This window comes from Zeus faber (assembly GCF_960531495.2).
Source record: "Zeus faber genome assembly, chromosome: 20".
Taxonomy (NCBI): Eukaryota; Metazoa; Chordata; class Actinopteri; order Zeiformes; family Zeidae; genus Zeus; species Zeus faber.
This window is the reverse complement of record NC_137207.1, coordinates 5,683,310-5,701,373: the sequence shown is the minus strand read 5'-3', so window position 1 is coordinate 5,701,373 and position 18,064 is coordinate 5,683,310. Positions and strand designations below refer to the sequence as shown.

Here is an 18,064-nt window from a genome sequence, read left to right as displayed (position 1 = left end):
CACACACACACACACACACACACGCGCACACACACACACACACGCACACACACAGGCACGCACGCACACACACGCACTTCAAATTCACCGAAAGATTACAGATATACAGTACATCGGCACACACACACAGAAATACAAGACAAACAACTGCACACTTGGAGAGTACCACAACAAGGCGGTGAAATTTGACTAATGTATCCTGCATTACTTTCATGCGAGATATGCAAATAGAATAGATGCCGACGTCCCGCTGGAATGTGGGAGCCGACAGGTAACACAAAGATAAAGGAAATCATCGGAAAGGAGCCGTAAACTCATATATTTATGGAAGCCTGGTTCAATGGAGAAAAAAAGCCCTGAAAAAAAACACCAGCGAGTCGACCCTCTGTGACGACTCAATCAATTATACAGTCCGAGGGCACAGAGGGTGCGGAGGGTTTGACTCCCCGCGAAAGTCCCCAGTGACTGGAAGGGGTTTCACGTCCTCGGGAGTTCAAAGCGCAAAAAATACCACGTCGCCGCATCGATTCACTGGATTACGACAAAAACAAAGGAAGGGATAAGAAAAAGACGAGGCAGAGAGCAACGGAGAAAGATAAACGCGCATCTTCCTTTGCGCGACCATTTTGCTTTTGCATATTCCATTGCTTTTTGTATAATTATTTCCCACTGTACTCCGACACTTGGGCAATACCGCTCATGAAACATTCATGGCAATAAAAAGAAAAGGACCAAAAATAAAAAATAAAAAAAATAAAAACAGCAAAAAAACAACAAAAAAAACATTGCCGCCAAATTAAATTACATTGAGAACGGAAAGGGAAAGGGAGGCAGAGAGATTGAGTGAGAGAGGGAGGGAGAGGGAAGCGGAGAGCATTATTCATCCTCCTCATCATTAAAACAATGGGGTTAAAGGCTTATCCATGGCCTCTTATCGCATCCCCCCTGGGTGATGAATGCGTCTTCAGTTTGGAACAGACGAGGACCCTCGCTGATAAAGATAACCCACGGCGAGAGAGAGAGAGGGAGGAAGAATAAAAGAAAGTGAGGGAGAGACACACAAGGCAGAGCTGCACATTCACTTACACAGCTTATCTTTGCTTCTAATTAGCTATGTACAACTCTGAAGCCGCCAGCTATGTTCGGAGTTCCAAAGTGTTTTTCACTCGCCGTGTTTTTTTCTTTTTTTTTTTTTTAGAAATAAAGTGGGTTTGCCTGCTCAGGAAGGTAACGGGCTAAGAAAGTGTGCACCTTTGTTTGCACCTGTGTTAGCGTGTGCGTTTCCCAAGCGTGCACGTTGGGAGTGTGTGCGAGTACACAGATGAAATGTACTGAGGGTACCTTGGGTGTGAGATGTGAGTCTCTGAGGAGATGGTGGAGTAAAGGGGGGGGGGGGGGGGGGGGTGTTTACATTACTGCATCTACAAAGGGTGGATAAGGAAGATGAGGGGAAACGTGCGCTGAGCGTGTATTGTTCCTCCACGGGACCCGTCCGCCTTGCAGAGCAGAGAGGAATTTGGTATTCTATGAAACTCTCCAAAGGGATTTCAATGAGAAAAAAAATCGTAGGACCCGAATTCTACAAAGACACACCCAAAGTGTTTTATACCTTTCACAGATTTTATTATTGTTATTATTATAGACAAATTATTTGCACCAGGGATATTTTAATACTCTACGCTTTATGCAAATGTATGTTTACTGGAAATCAATTAACAACCCTAAACAATGACAAATATTGTCCAGAAACTCTCAAAGGTACTGCTTTGGGACTGTTCAACCAATGGTGACCAAGTTGAGTGTTGTCACCGGATGTCCCACTGGTGCTGTCTTCACGGCGCACATAAAGAAAGTATTTTATTTATAACTTTTAAAAGTGTGCTGATGAAAAACTTGCATGATGGCATCATCCATGGATTATTGTAGTCTGCTACCAAGCCATGACGGCACGACATACATAAGGTGAGGTCAAGGTTTCAGTGATTGAAAGTGTATATCTTCAACTCTACAAATATGTTTATAGTTGAATTTTTATAAAGAACCCATTTTAGCACTTATTTTGAGTATTCTCAGCAGACACCAGTATAAATTGGCCAGGGGTGGGTGTGTGTATGTGCATGTGTGTGTATGCTTGTGTGAGACAGACGGAGAGAAAGTATGCTGTATTGCATATATCAGGAATACATGTCTGTGTCGATGCATCATGCATATAAACAATATATAAAAACAATATAACCAATCATCAATTTTATTTTGCGCCCCCCATATGTCACTTTGCCGCAGCAACTACAGACTTGACCTGATTGTAAAGAACACACACACACACACACACACACCCACAAACAAATCAGACAGCGAGGATTCCGTGCCAAGGATCCCCCTAAAAAAAAAAATCCTACAGTCATTACAGAATGTGCGTTAATGCGTCAGAACAAATTGAGGCGTAAAAATTGTTTTGCGTTAACGCGTTAACTCTTAAAGCCCTAATATACTGTACATGACCTTTAGGTGCGAAGTAAAGAAATGTATGTATGTATGAGCCCCAGCATTATTTCTGTGTTACTACATTGAAGCAAACTACGCCAAGAACCAGGGTGGATTACTGTATAGTGCACTTTCACTGTGAAGTGGATGAGTCATTGGAATACACAATGGGAATAGCATCTGAGTGAGACCCTGTAAAGGGCTGGCAATTAATGGTATTTATTGGGGAAATAGGTCACCATCTCAGTAAATAACCACATCACTTCCGATTTTCTATCTCCAATAGTGGACTATATATGCTTGTGCTGTTGGCAAATTCGCTCCGTAACCATTAAGACAGTTGCTCCGGAAACGCTTCAGATTTCAGACTTCAGTCTGATCCCTAGCAAGCTGTAAAAGCCAGTGTTTTAAGATTATTCTTTGAGCTAACTTTTATGACTGGCTCAACAGCCCCCGCAAATGTATGGTTCACAAATTAGCCAAACGAGAGATCCACTTAATTCAATTTACATTTAGATTTAGATAAAAGTATCCACAAAGCTAAATTTGAGAAATGGTTCTGCGTGGGGGACGAGCATTGCTCGTAAAGATTCAAGGTTGCACCGTCTTCCGTCTGATTACTGTGTTCCATGAGTGAGTTTACTGGGCCCAGTTCAATGACGTTTCCTTGCGACATTCATGAGCTTCACGATCCAAACATGAAATACATGATCGGTATAGGGAGGGGTAACCTCCGCCACTAACAAATTAATCGAGGACATGTCTAGCTGCTGCATGGTACATCAGCATGACTTCTCCAAGCTGTTACTGATTTTGGAGCTGGAGGGAGTACCAACATGATGAGTACCATCTATGCATGGCTGGAAAATCCTGTGAACACTCTGAACACCAATATTAGTACAGACCCTAAAGAGGACGAAGCCCACATCCTCACTGTTGAGGACTTTTTGGTCAATCTGGACCATGTATGTGAAACACAAGAACATCAATAACAACCGTGTCACACCAAGACTGCTCTCTCAGTAAGTACATCATGTTGGTTAGATGATTTTACCACACATGGCAGTTAGTGAGTGTCATGGGAAGTGGGGAGTAAAATAACTTGTTGACCATTTCGGCAAGTCACTGTTGTCAACAGCAGTAACTCTAGTGTGTAAACACCAAACAGCATTTCACAATGTATTGTGAAGGCTAGATGAATCTCTTTGAGCCAAACTGTCATGATGTTTTAGACGGTGTAGTTAACTGTTGCTGTAGGAACAGTAACAGCAGTATACCTGGAGTGTCCTGGCTTTTTTCCTGTCGGGAAAGCTTCTCTGCAGAAGAAACGACACATAAGAGCAGGGATAAGAATCAAGGAAGATAAGAAAATACTACACCGCTAACTAGCTCCCTGGTTTCTGTCCCAGTTGGCATGGCAACGGGTGAAACAGCACATGGCTGTTTGTGTGGTCAGAGCGAATCAAATCAATGGCATTTCTTGGCCGATATGTAACAGAGAGATTAACAACACAGCGAGCTGCCTGGAAAAAATGAAGGTAAATTGATTTCATGCAATTACGAATCAATGTCAAATTAAAAACCCCGGTAATTGATGGAGAAAAGTTAGCAAGTTACTTAAGTTGTCCTAGGTCGAGGAAGGGGGGCATTGCACAAAGACACTGGATTGTTAATATCTGCTGAAAGGCGGTCAAAAGTCTCCAAGTAGGAACTATGTGATGTGTGTCGCACCGAGAGGAGACTTATTGCTGTAGCACTGGTCCCATGTGCATCTGCTGTGCTGTGATAACATGTACATCCCCACAGTACATCATGCAGAACAACACAAATACATGCGTACGCCGAAAACGCTAATCCCAATCCAAATTTAAAAAAAAAAAAAACAAGAACGAAATATATGAATCCTTTCCCCAGAAAATGCCAAAAACAACAAACAAACTCAGTAGTGGTCACAGGAGTCACAAACAACGGCCTCTGAAACTGACCAGACACCAAAAGAGCTTATTGTAGAGCACTCAAGATGTTACATTTCAGAGCTGCTTGCTGTGGAATTAGACTTTGGTAGACAGCGATTGATGACAGCCGTCCAATTTCGGGGTCTCTTTGTTGCCAGAGCCCTGTTATGCTTTTGCCCGAATAAGAATTCCAATGAGGTTGAACACTCATGCAGTCCAATAATCCACAGAACAGCCCTCACATTTCCTCTAGAAAACAAACATTCTTTAAAGGAGTATACCAATTTAAATTTTACTGATTATAGCTGACATTTCATTTCTGGATTCTTTTAATCGTTTAATTCCATTGGAGAAAGCACAACTGCTTGAAGGTGGAATTATCAAATGCAACGTTACAGTGACTGAACGCGCGCACGCACGCACACACACACACACACTTTTCCCAACATTGTAGGGAGAAGCGCAGAACGTGCTTGGTCCTGGAAAATTCCTAATTTCTGGTGGAAATTAAAGGAGCAACAGACAACTTTTTTGCTTTTACTCATCATTATGAAATAAATGTTGATTGTACAGCGTAATGGCTATAGAATAATGACAATCTGCTTTTCGATTGGTTCCCTATAAAGTCTGGATATCACTATGCATTCGGATTGCCACAGGGTATGAACTCCCGGGAAAATGATCAATTTACAGCAGTGTGTCACAGGAAGTGCATCATCCAATGCGCAACCATCATTGGAAATGGGGGACGGTGGAGCAATCTACTCCAGGTAGGTCATAAACCCTTGAATATAAAAACGACTCATTGAAATCTGTTGTGAAATGTAAACATTATGGTGATTTTATCCAGACCAGAAAAAAATGCAGCTCCCCCGTTTACTTGTATTTGTGTACAGGCCAGTCTTGCCCACTACAATATGTCGGCGATACTGACGTATCACAGCAATGGGCCAAAGCAGTCAATGCGGCGTCTATGTACATACTGTATGTCTATGATTGGGCCAACAAAATAAATAAAATTAAACCACAATTGTGACAATTTCAATGAACCTCTTCAGTGAACATGCTTCTTTCTTCTCTCTTATTTCCAAAGTGGTGTTGATCATGTCCACGGAGCGCTTGGAGGAAAATGTAAAGTGATCCAGATGACTTTGAGACAGCGGTGCAAACAATAATACCACTCTGAAATACTAGTGGGGGAGCCTACAAATGTTGTCTATTGCCCCTTTAAAACCATAGCGCCGTATGTGATCCAGTTTCACCCACGCCCTGGCTGGAGTGCCCACCCCCGAGTGGCACTTTACACCTTTTGTGTTGGGGCAAATGGAAATGGAGAACGTGCGTGCATGTAAGGTTTAATGATCCTTACGGTAGTGATCACAAGAGCAGATGGGCACATCTGGAGAGCCTTGGACATGAGAGCACAGAACGACAGACTGCTCAACAGGGGAAGGAGACGATGCGGAAATATCAACACGGGGGGGGGGGGGGGGGGGGGGGGGGGAATTACCATAGCCATCGTATATTTGATAAATACATAATATACCATGGATGAGAGGAAAAAACAGCCCCTGCCGGAGCACCCCACAGGGGGAGGATGACAAACAACTCACAGCACTATCTCACCCTCTCTCCCGTTGCATTCTCCCTAAAGGACCACACAGCAAGGAACATATACTTCATTTAATTTCCTTATTGTTACATTTGTTTTTCTTTCTTTCTTTCGTTCATCCTCTTTATTTTTTTATTTACGTATCTCTCTTCCCTCTGCTGGGGATGTTTTTACTCAGCACTTGTATGCCCTGCAGGGAAATAAATAAATAAATAGACAAACAAAGGTTTTCATAAAATGATGTGCTTTCTTCAGCGTTGCGCTGATACACACCTTGATCGTACATTCTAGAGAATGCGGAGGGAGAGTGTTTACATGAGTGTGTATGGTCGTATGGGTTTTTCATTAGGGTTGGGTGAAAAAAAATATACAGTTTATATACTGTACACACTTCTGACACACTCCGTTTCCTACACGTAGAGAGACAACTAGAGCCGATGCTGCGTTAAAAGTAAACTCTGAAAACTGTAACTCGAGCTGCATTTTACAAAACGCAGAAAACTATAATTGGTCACAGAAGGTGTCCAAGTACAGCAGTTCTAAGAACCTTTGGAGGAACCATCGCTTTCTTTTGTGTCCGCACTGCATGATCCATGTTATTGTTAAAACACCGTTCTTGGGGGACATTTACACTAAACGACACAAGAGCAACATTCAGTGACGTAAGTGCATGGTGATTGGAAAAAAACATATGTAAAATATGATACTTAATTTTAAGTAAATGCTTCTTTATTTACACACAATTTATGTCCAAAATATTTAATCTATGTTAAAAAAAAACAGCGTCCCTCCGGCCCGGCCTTGTCAAACCTAATGCCGAACAAACAGGCAATCTGCACTTCACCAGAAGTTTCCATGTCTGAATCCCATAGAGAGTTGTCGTGCCAATCAGTTATATTACACGTTATTATCAAACATGAAGTCTGACTAGTGTTTGGGTCCAGGAGTGCCGGGGCTTCCTCCACTCTCTCCCCGGCTGCGGCGCTCTTTGGCCGGGCAGCGCGCAGCGAGGATGAGGCCCCCCGGAGCTGACACGGCGGGGTCTTCCTCAAACATCAACTTGAACTCAAACTCGCCCTCCTCCCAACCCAAGCCCCCTGCAGCCCCCATCCCCGCAAAAGGAGAGCGACTAAAGTCCCTGTAAAGCAATTATAAATGTGTTCTGAGTTTGTCACACCAGAGAAAAATGTGTTGATAACCACCCAGCCAAATTTGAATGATTAAAAGAAATCGCCAAGTATAAAAAATTAGGATTCAAAATCATGAAAAAAAAGGCGGATCGCTCTGCTCTGAGACTGAAACCACGCCTGACCCTAGTGTTTCAAATACACCAATGTGTCAAATACTACTAATCCAATACATACATATACAAATCCAATCAGAAAACCAATTACAGGCTCTTTTTGGTTGTTTTGATTTTGTTCTTAAGTTAAAAATATAACATTAGAAAATGGGGTATTTGTTGTGGGGAGTGTGGTGGTTGCCTCAGCTCTGTGCATTCCATGCGGCTCTGTGCGCCGAGCCACTGTTCCGGCTCCTTATGCTCTTCACCCTGGGAGAGCCACGCTCAGATGAGAAGCTGGGACAGTGCCCCACTGTCCAGGACTGAACGGAAATGTAAATAAGGAGAGCGATCTATTATGTACATTCTGGCATCCAGGGAAGATGCATTTGCGGGACGAAGGCGCCATAGCTAGATAACAAACTAGTGTAGGCTGTAGCAACCCATCGCAATTGAGCGAGAAAACCACTGACGCCAACGTTCAAACTATGTTTTCCTTACAGACTACCAAAAACAATAGTTACATTATGTGCTGCCTTCTTCTTGTGCCTAAAAATGTGGACATTTCAGCCTATAATAACTCAAATTTGAACTTGAGAAAACATGTAAGTTGTAGGTTGGTTTTGTTACAGGACCCTAGTCTTGGGAGGGAGTCTTTAATATTCTATTGTTGTTTTTGGAAACCGAATATTGACAAGACACCCAGAGGGTCCTGTTACAGGGCTAGAGAAGGTAATTAATTGCCACTTTAACTAAATAAATAGGCAATCTCAAAGATTTCAGCCACCACGCTCCGAACGGAATGGAAATGTAAATAAGTAGACCGAGATGTTATGTACATTCTGGCATTCAGGTAGTGTAGACTGTAGTAACTCATGACAATGATGATTATATTATTTTTGTTAAACACACACACACACACACACACACACACACACACACACACACACACACACACACACACACACACACACACACACACACACACACACACACACACACACAGGCACAGTATAAGTTCCACATTTTCCCCCCGTTAAGTTCCATCTTCATGTTAATTGTATAACTGATATATAAGCTTTGGTCATAAATACATTATTATATATTTTACAGAAGGATAAGATACATTCAAATACATCCACGCCAACTCACTGTAAAAAGTTATAGAAACCTGAACCTTGCAACCTCAGTGTACAGTAATGACAACAAAAATGTTATTCTGTTAAATGCAGGAACCTGCAAAGACCGTGAAGAGCATAAACATTAAAAAGTTGAGCGCTGTGAACCACATTGCAACCACAACAGACTGCTGTTGTGGTAGTAGGTAACTAACTTACTAAGCCAGACAGCGTAGTTACTAGAGGAAATGCATTCTGAGTACCACATCAGGGAAACGGTGACGGAAACAGACAGTGGCTCCAGCTTCCTGAAGGCCTTTCGAGTGGGAAAGAGGAAAGAGGAGGAAGTCGCTGATGGACAGGAGGAGAGAGACTCCATCCTTGACGATGTGTCAGAAGATGAAAGTCACTCAGAGGTGGAGTATCAAGATGTGTCTGCTATTCTCAATGACGACACCGGCCTTGAGTGCCGGTGTCTTCCAAGGCATCAAAAGTGTGCATCTCCTCAACCTTATCTCAACAGTTGATGCCACTGCTGCCGAAGCTTGCAGCGAAACATACGAGAGGCTGTCTCGGCCTGCTTTTGCAAAATGTAAGGCTCTGTGGAAAAAAAACAGCAGGTCAACAATGGCTTTTGAAACAGTGGAATGTGAATGCAAATTGCAGTTCCACCGACCCAATCAAGACGCATTGGAGCGCCCTGTTTCTCTCTGTAGAAAGGGCTGTGTGCATCCAGAAGAAGCAAGGAGAAAAAGCAATTTGCAATGTATGCACAGAACTAAAGATAAAGATCTAAGTAGAACTCACATTATTTGTTAATGAGTAATGAAACAGGTGTCAGCATTGCTGATTGATCGGTGAATCCACCAGTCTTTAGTTGCAACAAGTCTTAAGTTACTCTTTAAACCTAGTTGAAATGTTTCAGTTATAATATATATCTATAGATTCTTTTTTTTTTTTTTTTTTTTTACACGGTTGTGTGATAATTGTAGTTGAGTTGAGTGAAATAGTTTATTAACTGTGTTTTACAGGCTCAATCCAGCTAAAATGGGATTTTTGGCTGAGTACGCTGCTGTAATGAAGCCTGTTGCCATGGCCCATAACACCCTCCAAGGGGAATCATCTGTGCATATGGTGTTCCTGCTGTCAACCCTTCATCAGTTGCAGGACAAGCTGAAGAAGCTAGAGTCAACTTGCAAAGTGTGTAGACCTCTCCTTGAGGCCCTGCAGCATGGGATCCTGAAAGATTTTGGAGAGGACATGAAAAAAAACTGAGCTGATTGCGACAGTTATACTTCTAACAAAATTCAGAACAGAGGAGAGCAACGTAAAAGCTGGTCATATACTAATGTAATAATTCAAAAGAGAACCAATTGACCTTGACATATTAATCGATGTAATGGTTGTTGTCTTTGTGGGTTATATTGTGTCAGTGAGAAACTACAGTTTGGCAAGAGTCACAAACTCTGAGAGCTCTTAATATCAAAAATCAGCAGAGTGGGGGCAGATACAGCAGAATGGTAAGAAGAATGTGCAGACTCAATTTCTTTTGAAAACGATTTATCTTGACTACCTCAAAACCTTGACTACACCAAAAATCACCTAAACACTGGCTTGGATGACAATGCCAGCTCAAACAGCAGCCACTCTGACGAAGATGACTTCTTTGCATACATGAAGGCAGGAAACCCACAAAAAGCAGAGCTGGAGTGCTACCTTTCATGTGCACTGGAGGTATGGCTCTATCGCATTCCTTTCCTCAAATCAAGAAATTGTTGCTCAAAGTCAACACAAGTCTTCCAGCATCTGTAGCCTGTGAGAGACGTTTTAGTCATGCAGGGCTCCTGTTCACTTCCAAAAGATCACCTTGAGAGCCAACTACTGTCGAAGCTTAACAGTAAGCCTTCACTAAGTGATTCTTTGCGACAGAACATACATGAACACAAATTTTCACCAAAACACACACACACACACACACACACACACACACACACACACACACACACACACACACACACACACACACACACACACACACACACACACACACACACACACACACACACACACACACACGTAAAGTTTGAAGAGTTCACACACAGTATTGTTACCCAAGTATTGGTTTCAAAAGCTTGATGTTGTGAAAAAGAAAGATAAAAGAATGTTTTGAAACTACTTGTTATCTATTCCATTAATGTCTTTATTCAGAAAAACAAATTCAGTTTCTCATTTGTACACACTAGTGGTCAACCAAATAATCGGTCAGCCGATTGATTGGGCCGATATTTGCACATTTTGAGATAATCCGCTGCCGGTGCTCACGCGGCCAATAAACAAAAAATGTCTAAAGACTAGTGTTGTCAATAATATAATTTTTTCTATAAATATCATTACTGAATATTTTAAATGGTTTCAATACTCATTTTCTGCACTCTCGATATATCGGTAGCAGCTGCGCTTCCTTGCTCTCTCTTCTCTCTGACAGCAAGTTGACACACACCACTGCAGCGCCCATATAGACCCGCCTTCTCTAACTCACTTGCCGTCTTCACTGTCTCATTCACTCCGGTTTGTTATGGTGTCAGCTCATTAAAGATGGCAAGTGCAGAGCTGCCGCGACCGGTTTTGGTTGACAAAGAAAACAGCAGGATTGCTGTTTGGAAATACTGCATTTGAGGCAAAATGTAAACCCAACCTATTTTTTTTTTTCTCTCGTCCAGACAGTGGTGAGCCGTGCGTGAGTTATTTTGTCAAGATTTAATTTATTATTATGTACTATTTTATTTAAAGGGATATCATTTGGGCCATATTTGAAATAGCACATGGCTATTTTATATTTTGTTTATTTATTTTGGACAAGCATTTACAAATGTATATTTTGTATATTTGGATATTTAAGTTCATCTTGCTCTGCTAATTTCAACAATACATCAAATTGTATGACGTATCTCAGTACTTTCACTTTATATTTTCTTACTCTTACCAAAGTAATATTATATGGATGACTATTTTTACTTCTATTAGTCATTATTATTTTAAAGTAACAATACTTTTACTTGAGAACCGTTTTTTGGCTACTCTACCTATCTCTGGCTGTGTATCATACTATACATACAATACTAAATACTAAAACTGTATTATGTTCCAATTTGTAATTTTTCTCACAGCAATTACACTAGCTTGGTTCTGAAACGATTATTTAATATTAGCTATACAAATAAAAGAGCCTAGAGTCTACTCCAGTAGACATAAAACTACTTCTATGGTGAAACGACACCAAACTGCAGTTCTAACAATTAAATAGTAACTCAAGCAACTCATCAATGATAAATAAGATTACTGTACACTGTTTAAAAGGCTGCAGTCAAATAACCAATCATTAGTGATATAACATTGGCAACATGCCTCTGATCAGGTCCGGCAAAAAGACACGATAATGCAATAATATTCCAAGTATAAAGTTGATATATTACGGCTGAAATTTCCATTGGGATAACACAAATATTTGCGCTATTGCTGGTAATGTTTTTGTGTTGAAGTGCGTGTGTGACTGACATGCGGTACCACTGTGCGTCACAAATTTATGGTCAAAGACATGCCCTGTTGCTGGGTGCTAGGCTGACAGCACTTCATCATGCCTTTAAAACATCTTTTTTTTCATACAACTTGTCAATATTGTGGTAATGACCCCCAGAGGGAAGCCCTTGGGATGTGAGGCATAAATGAAACAGCTGCATTAACCTTTGTTCTTGTTTACAGTGACTGTAGACAGCTGTCATAAATGGTAATAAGGGTTAGAGAAAGCAAAGAGACAACTGGCCATTCTTCCTACATACGGTTAGAGTTTAGCTACGTACTCAGCACAGATTCTCCAAGCCCTTGTAAATGTTCTCAACTCTAGGCATGTGAACACTTGTGCAATACAAACTGACAACAATTTCTTTGTCTTTAAAATGTCATGGGTATTTTGTGAGAATGGTTTGGTTTCATTCCTTGAGGAACCCTAGCCAGTCCACCACCAGCATGCCTCACTCATACCTCTTATTGAGGTACTGATTAGGCGGGTGATGTAGCTGTGGGATTTAATGGACACATGGGTGAATTGATTTGTAATAGCAAATGGCTGAAGTCCTTCGAGGGACGGTTTTGGAAATGGCTAAACGCACTTTGGCAGCCATGAAGTTACAGTTTTGTATCAACAAAGATATAGGAAGCAAGACGCTAGCACATCAAATTGGATTGTCAAGATGTGGTGTTAAAGCAGTCAGAAAGAAATTTGAACAAACTTGCAGAATGTTGAAGACAGAAAATGTCATGGAAGACTCAAAAAGCTGTCTGCATTTGATAAACAGTGCTTAAAAGGTCAAAAGGTAAAGGGAAGCCATCCAGTGAGGTGCTTGCTAAGTATTGGACACCAATCATCTGGCATCAATGTAGTTGTCAACTGTGGGAGCAATAAACCTCTTGAATCTTGGAAGCATGGAGGAATTTTCCACCGTTTCCACAGCACAGTACCAAAACAAAGTGGGCACCATACTGTACATACAGTAGTGCTGGGCGGTATACTGTTTCATCTGGTATACCAGGTTTACATTTCCAGTAAAATATGAATTTTTCATATACCGCCATACCGTCGGTAGCTGAAACAATTGCTGTAACTATTCAATAGGCTGCAAAATACATAATATTTTCCGCGAAGAGCGCTACAGTATATTGAGGGGACCCCTATTAACCGTGTACCCTTCAGACTAACAGTTATAACTTTATAATGGAACAATTAATAACCCACAACTAATTCTCTTTAACAACACCACCAAAACACCATTGCATACAACAATTTGTGACACAAACAACTGTGCATATACTAAATTTCACAGCCGAATGGCATGCTGGGTACAGCTCGCTAACAAGGTAGCATAACAGTCTGCTGCAGCTGGGTGAGGCTCTGTCGTCGCTACAGTAACATTACAGTCAAGATTCAAGAGGTTTGTTCGTCACATACATATACATACTTTCATACATATATGCAGTGAAATGTCTCGCCACCAGAGATTAAGCACAATAGTTACTAGAGGTGGAGGATGAAGAAAAAGATACCGGAGGTGGAGATCATGCACCAGAAGAACTTGTGCCCAAGAGAGGAGTTGTGTCTACTGTTTGGAAGTTTTTTGGTTTTAAAAAATCCAACAAAGACCAAAAGACTGTTTATTGCAAAGCTTGTCGAGCCACCCATAGCAACGTACTCTATCACCTAAGCAGAACACATGTGTTAGAATATCAAGAGTGTATGCGATCACGGTCATCGGATTCAAGGTTGTCAACCAGTAGCGCCAGTGAAACAGCCAAGACAGGGGTCAGACATCGCTTGCAGAGGCATTTGCTCGAGGCACTGCATTATGACAGGAAAAACATGGACACGGTCCCGCTATATACAGTCGAGAAAGACGGGTTCAGAGCAATGATTAAAACACTGGATTCGAGGTATGTCTTACCTCTATTTATAAACAGTATATCTATTTTTAAGTTCTGTTTTTACTACATTGCAGTTTGCACAATAAAAATTGTTTACATTTTGCAACTGTTTCATGTGCATTCCGTCATATACTGTATTGTATAATTTTATGGGGCCAAGCAATCCCGATAATAACCAAAGCCTTCAGTATATACATTATGACATTAAATTGTTTTTATATTTTATGCATTCCTGACAGTAAAATAAGCCATTATAAACCCATATAAAGGCTCAGTCATGCAAAAAAATAATACCGCGATATACCGTAAAACTGGCAGAATCTTAAAAAATACCGTGATACAAATTTTTTGTCATACCACCCAGTACTTACATACAGTATATGTGCAATTATTTTTTTAAACAATGTGGAATTTTATTTATATTTTTAATTATCACACTTGCTTCTGGCCTGCCTTCCTCCAACAACGTGGAATATAGCACACCATCAAGCCTGATCATGTCAAATGTCATATTGAGTATGAGAGGCTACCAATTGTAGTTAAGTACCATCTTGTGCGAGATAATACATTTATAAAATAATTATAATAAAAAACGTTACTCAAAGGAATGCCGTATTGGGATGTCTCAAGGTAGGGTCACCAAAATACATTTGTACAATATCTAACATCATCATTGTGAGGATCTAGAAACCTTGTTCTAGCCATCTTCCAAATCAGCACTGAACGTTGCATAGCAATAAGAAGAATTGCTTAGTTTCCTACATTTGTCTAATTAACTTCTTACTATTTACCATTAATTTTAGGAATATAGGATTCTTTGCAGTTCTCAATATATTTCACTGGAGTCTTACAGAGTTAGGTACAGTGTTTTTAATTCTTTAATTGAAATGGGATGTTAACCACAAATTACAGGATTTTTATTTTTAGATCAAATCACGATGGCTAGAGTGGTTGCATGTGATTAGTGAAGGACTGAGTATCCGTGATTAGGTTACTTAGCACCACCATGCCACTGAAGTGACCATCCCCCCTTCCACCAGCATCCAAGCTTAATTTATTGGTCAAATGCAAATTCATCAAATGAAAGACTGGCGCTAAGTAAGTAGCTAGAGCTGGTCATTACGATCGGTCACACAGTTATGTATGAGATGGCGCAGGGTGACGCTACAGCGATGTGCATACCGTGCATACATAAAATACACAACGCTCAATCAAATCTCCCTCACATCTTCCAGCTACAGACACACACTGCATACTGATTGTACATTACAGATACCGTACATTGCAGTAATAGCCAGCGCAGCAGATAACTCTGGCATGTCCTTCATCAATAATTGACGAAAGTGAACATGCCCTGCATGTAGTCTGAATTTCTAATTGCCGGCAGGACGTGTGTGAACAAGAGTGGAGATGAGAAAAGAAGACCGCCTCCAGCATGTTACGAACATTCCACACGGAGTAGCACATGCATTGATACCAACCTCCCTGCGTGTCAAAGTACTGTGCAGCTGTGCCTTCTTCCGAATCCAAATTTAACCGCCGCTTCCCCAAGGTGGAGCAACTTTCAATTTGTGAGGTACAGTATAGGCTAGAGACAGCTGGGGTGGTTGATTGCCGGACCAAAACGGGGCCGGCGTTTGAAAAGGATGCAATGACGCCCGGGACCGGGATAATGAAATCAACAATAAATGCGATCCCGAGCCAGTTACCCTGACGCATGCCGCAGTGTGGGTTGTGTGTGAGCTTGAGATAAATCCTGCCGGTCGACTGTGAAAAGTTTCCCGGAGATTGTTAAGCGTGTCTGTACGCAAGTTGAACCAGAGTCTCTTATCTATTTATTTATTTTTCATGAAAGACTCCTCGTCCTTCAGAGTGTTACCCTGTCCTTACTTACTTGCGTCAGCCTCCTCTAAGCCTGTGACAATAGGCTCTGATTGTGGTATTACTCTTCATGTAGCGAGTGAGCGAGCAGATTAATTCAATTAGGCCTGTCTTGTGTGTGTGTGTGTGTGTGTGTGTGTGTGTGTGTGTGTGTGTGTGTGTGCGCTCGTGTGTGTCCCTGTGGCTAAGGCTAATGGCAGCTTTATCCCCCCTGTCCGTCGACCTGACCAGGTTTGACATCAGTTGCCTTCAGCTGCGGAAGAGATTTAAGAGGAGAGGTTAAGACCACAGCACAGCAGTCTCAATCCATTATCATGGAAAGCGGTTGTTTGACTTTTACGACAAAAAAATGAATTAAAAAAAAAAACCCTTTGCCTCTTATGTAACTTAGCCTGTGGAAGCCTACAGTTGTAAGGTCTTCTTTTTGAGTTTGCTAAGCAAACTAATTTTGTTTTCTCTTTAAAAATATGTCAAACAAATCAGTCCAGATATTTATGAAATTGATGTCCCAAGAGAAGTCTCGACTAGAGACAATGTTAAATAAATATTTTCTTAATCCAGCACATAGTCCTTGCCAGTCTTACTATAATAATTTATATCCAGAACTACGGCTGGGCGATATATCGATATAATATAGATATTGTGATATGGGACTAGATATTGACTGGGATTTTGGTTATTGAAATATTGTGATAGTTAAATATTTCCTTTAAGGCAGCATTCCAGTGAAGTAATGTAATTTCGGAACTACATGGACTGTTCTAGTTGTTCAAATCAATGCCTCTTCCTGCTAGGCTATAATATCCACATTACTAATGATTGTGTCTCAAATATTGTGAGCATCAATATTTGATGCTCACATCCACACATCTTCTTCTTCTTCCTCTTTCGGCTGCTCCCGTTAGGGGTCGCCACGGCGGATCATCTGCCTCCAATTCCTTCTACCTGCACATACCTCTACAAAATATCATCAAATGATCAATATTGAGGTATATATCAAAAAAATATGGTAATTTGATTTTTGTTAATATTGCCCAGCTTTATGCAGAATTATCAAGTCCGTGAGAATGTAGATTTCTAGCAAATTACAAACAGCCACAACACAATGATGACTGACTCTTGACCGCAGGGGACTTGTAGGCTGGGCGGCGCAAAATCAATTCACCGAACAAACAGTTTCTATTCTTCAACAAGGCCCACTCGAGTCCACTCGCGACAAGCCGATAAATCACTTAGCTGCCCACTAAGCAAGTCAGCTAAATACCTGACATGCAACATCTAAAGGGTTAACTTGCAGTAAAAGTGTGACTGGTCTGTTATTCAAGGCCTAGTTAATCTCTTTACCTGCTGCCTTGAACCTCTCTATAAGGACGAGTCGGACGTCTTTCGGCAAGTTGAAGTAGTCGTCCTCCTCGCCAGGACTCTTCAGGTACAACGGAATGTGCTGGAACACCAGGGTGTGCTTGGGCTTGGGTTCCTGAACACAGATGCACATTGGGTCGTTGATTGACAGGTCGCCGACTGACAAAAGACAACAGGAAATTGAATCGCTTGCGTCATTTGCCCCATTACCCAAACAGCACTGACGTCCAGGCCACTGAGTCATGACACTCGAACGCATTACGCTGCCAAGCAACTTGATAAATCAGCCCACGTTTCGACTGTTCCTACCTCCATTTGTGAGGCATTTGTGAATTCAAATCGCTTATTAAATCCTCCTGAATTTATTCTATAATCCTGTTTTCTAAATCAAAGTAGTATAGGCGTTTCTGAAACAGGATTTCCGAGGCGCAACTCTTTTCATTTTTTAAATTATCCATGAGAAACCATGGCAAACTAAAAATCCCCAAAATGACGCTTGATCAATCGCAATCCAAACCAACAAACCCTTCCATTCGTAAACTGAACGCAGAGGCAGACATGCAACTCGCTTATGACGGTGAAACCATCTCACCGTTGAGGAGGAGGCCCTCTTCAGCTGTTCTTCCAACCAGACCTCCTGGGCCTCCTTCAGCTCAGGGCAGGCCGAGGAGTCATAGAACAGCTGGGAGTTGAGGACCAGGCACAGGACGCCACCCGCCTGGGACACGTCACAGGACAGCTTACGAGACGGTTGCTTATAGACAGTTTACTTTGCAACACCATTTTGAGATGCGCATTTAGAAAAACCAATGAAGCAGTGTCACAGAGAAGTTGAGCTGAGAGGCCAGACATGGAGGCCAGGCAAGGGGCAGTTGTGCAGTAAACCACTGTATTTGCA

The 18,064-nt window shown here is 41.5% G+C and overlaps 1 protein-coding gene across 1 annotated transcript in view; it reads right to left on the bottom strand.

Moving 5' to 3' along the window:
• Window positions 1-18,064, bottom strand: part of cpped1 (calcineurin-like phosphoesterase domain containing 1) — a 65,755-nt gene that overhangs the window by 13,072 nt on the left and 34,619 nt on the right. The window contains exons 4-5 of the mRNA XM_080021655.1: window positions 17,759-17,884; window positions 17,149-17,281 (exon numbers count right to left, since the gene is read on the bottom strand). Of these exons, the coding sequence (XP_079877781.1) occupies window positions 17,149-17,281; window positions 17,759-17,884 (259 nt within the window). The remainder of the gene's footprint in view (window positions 1-17,148; window positions 17,282-17,758; window positions 17,885-18,064) is intronic.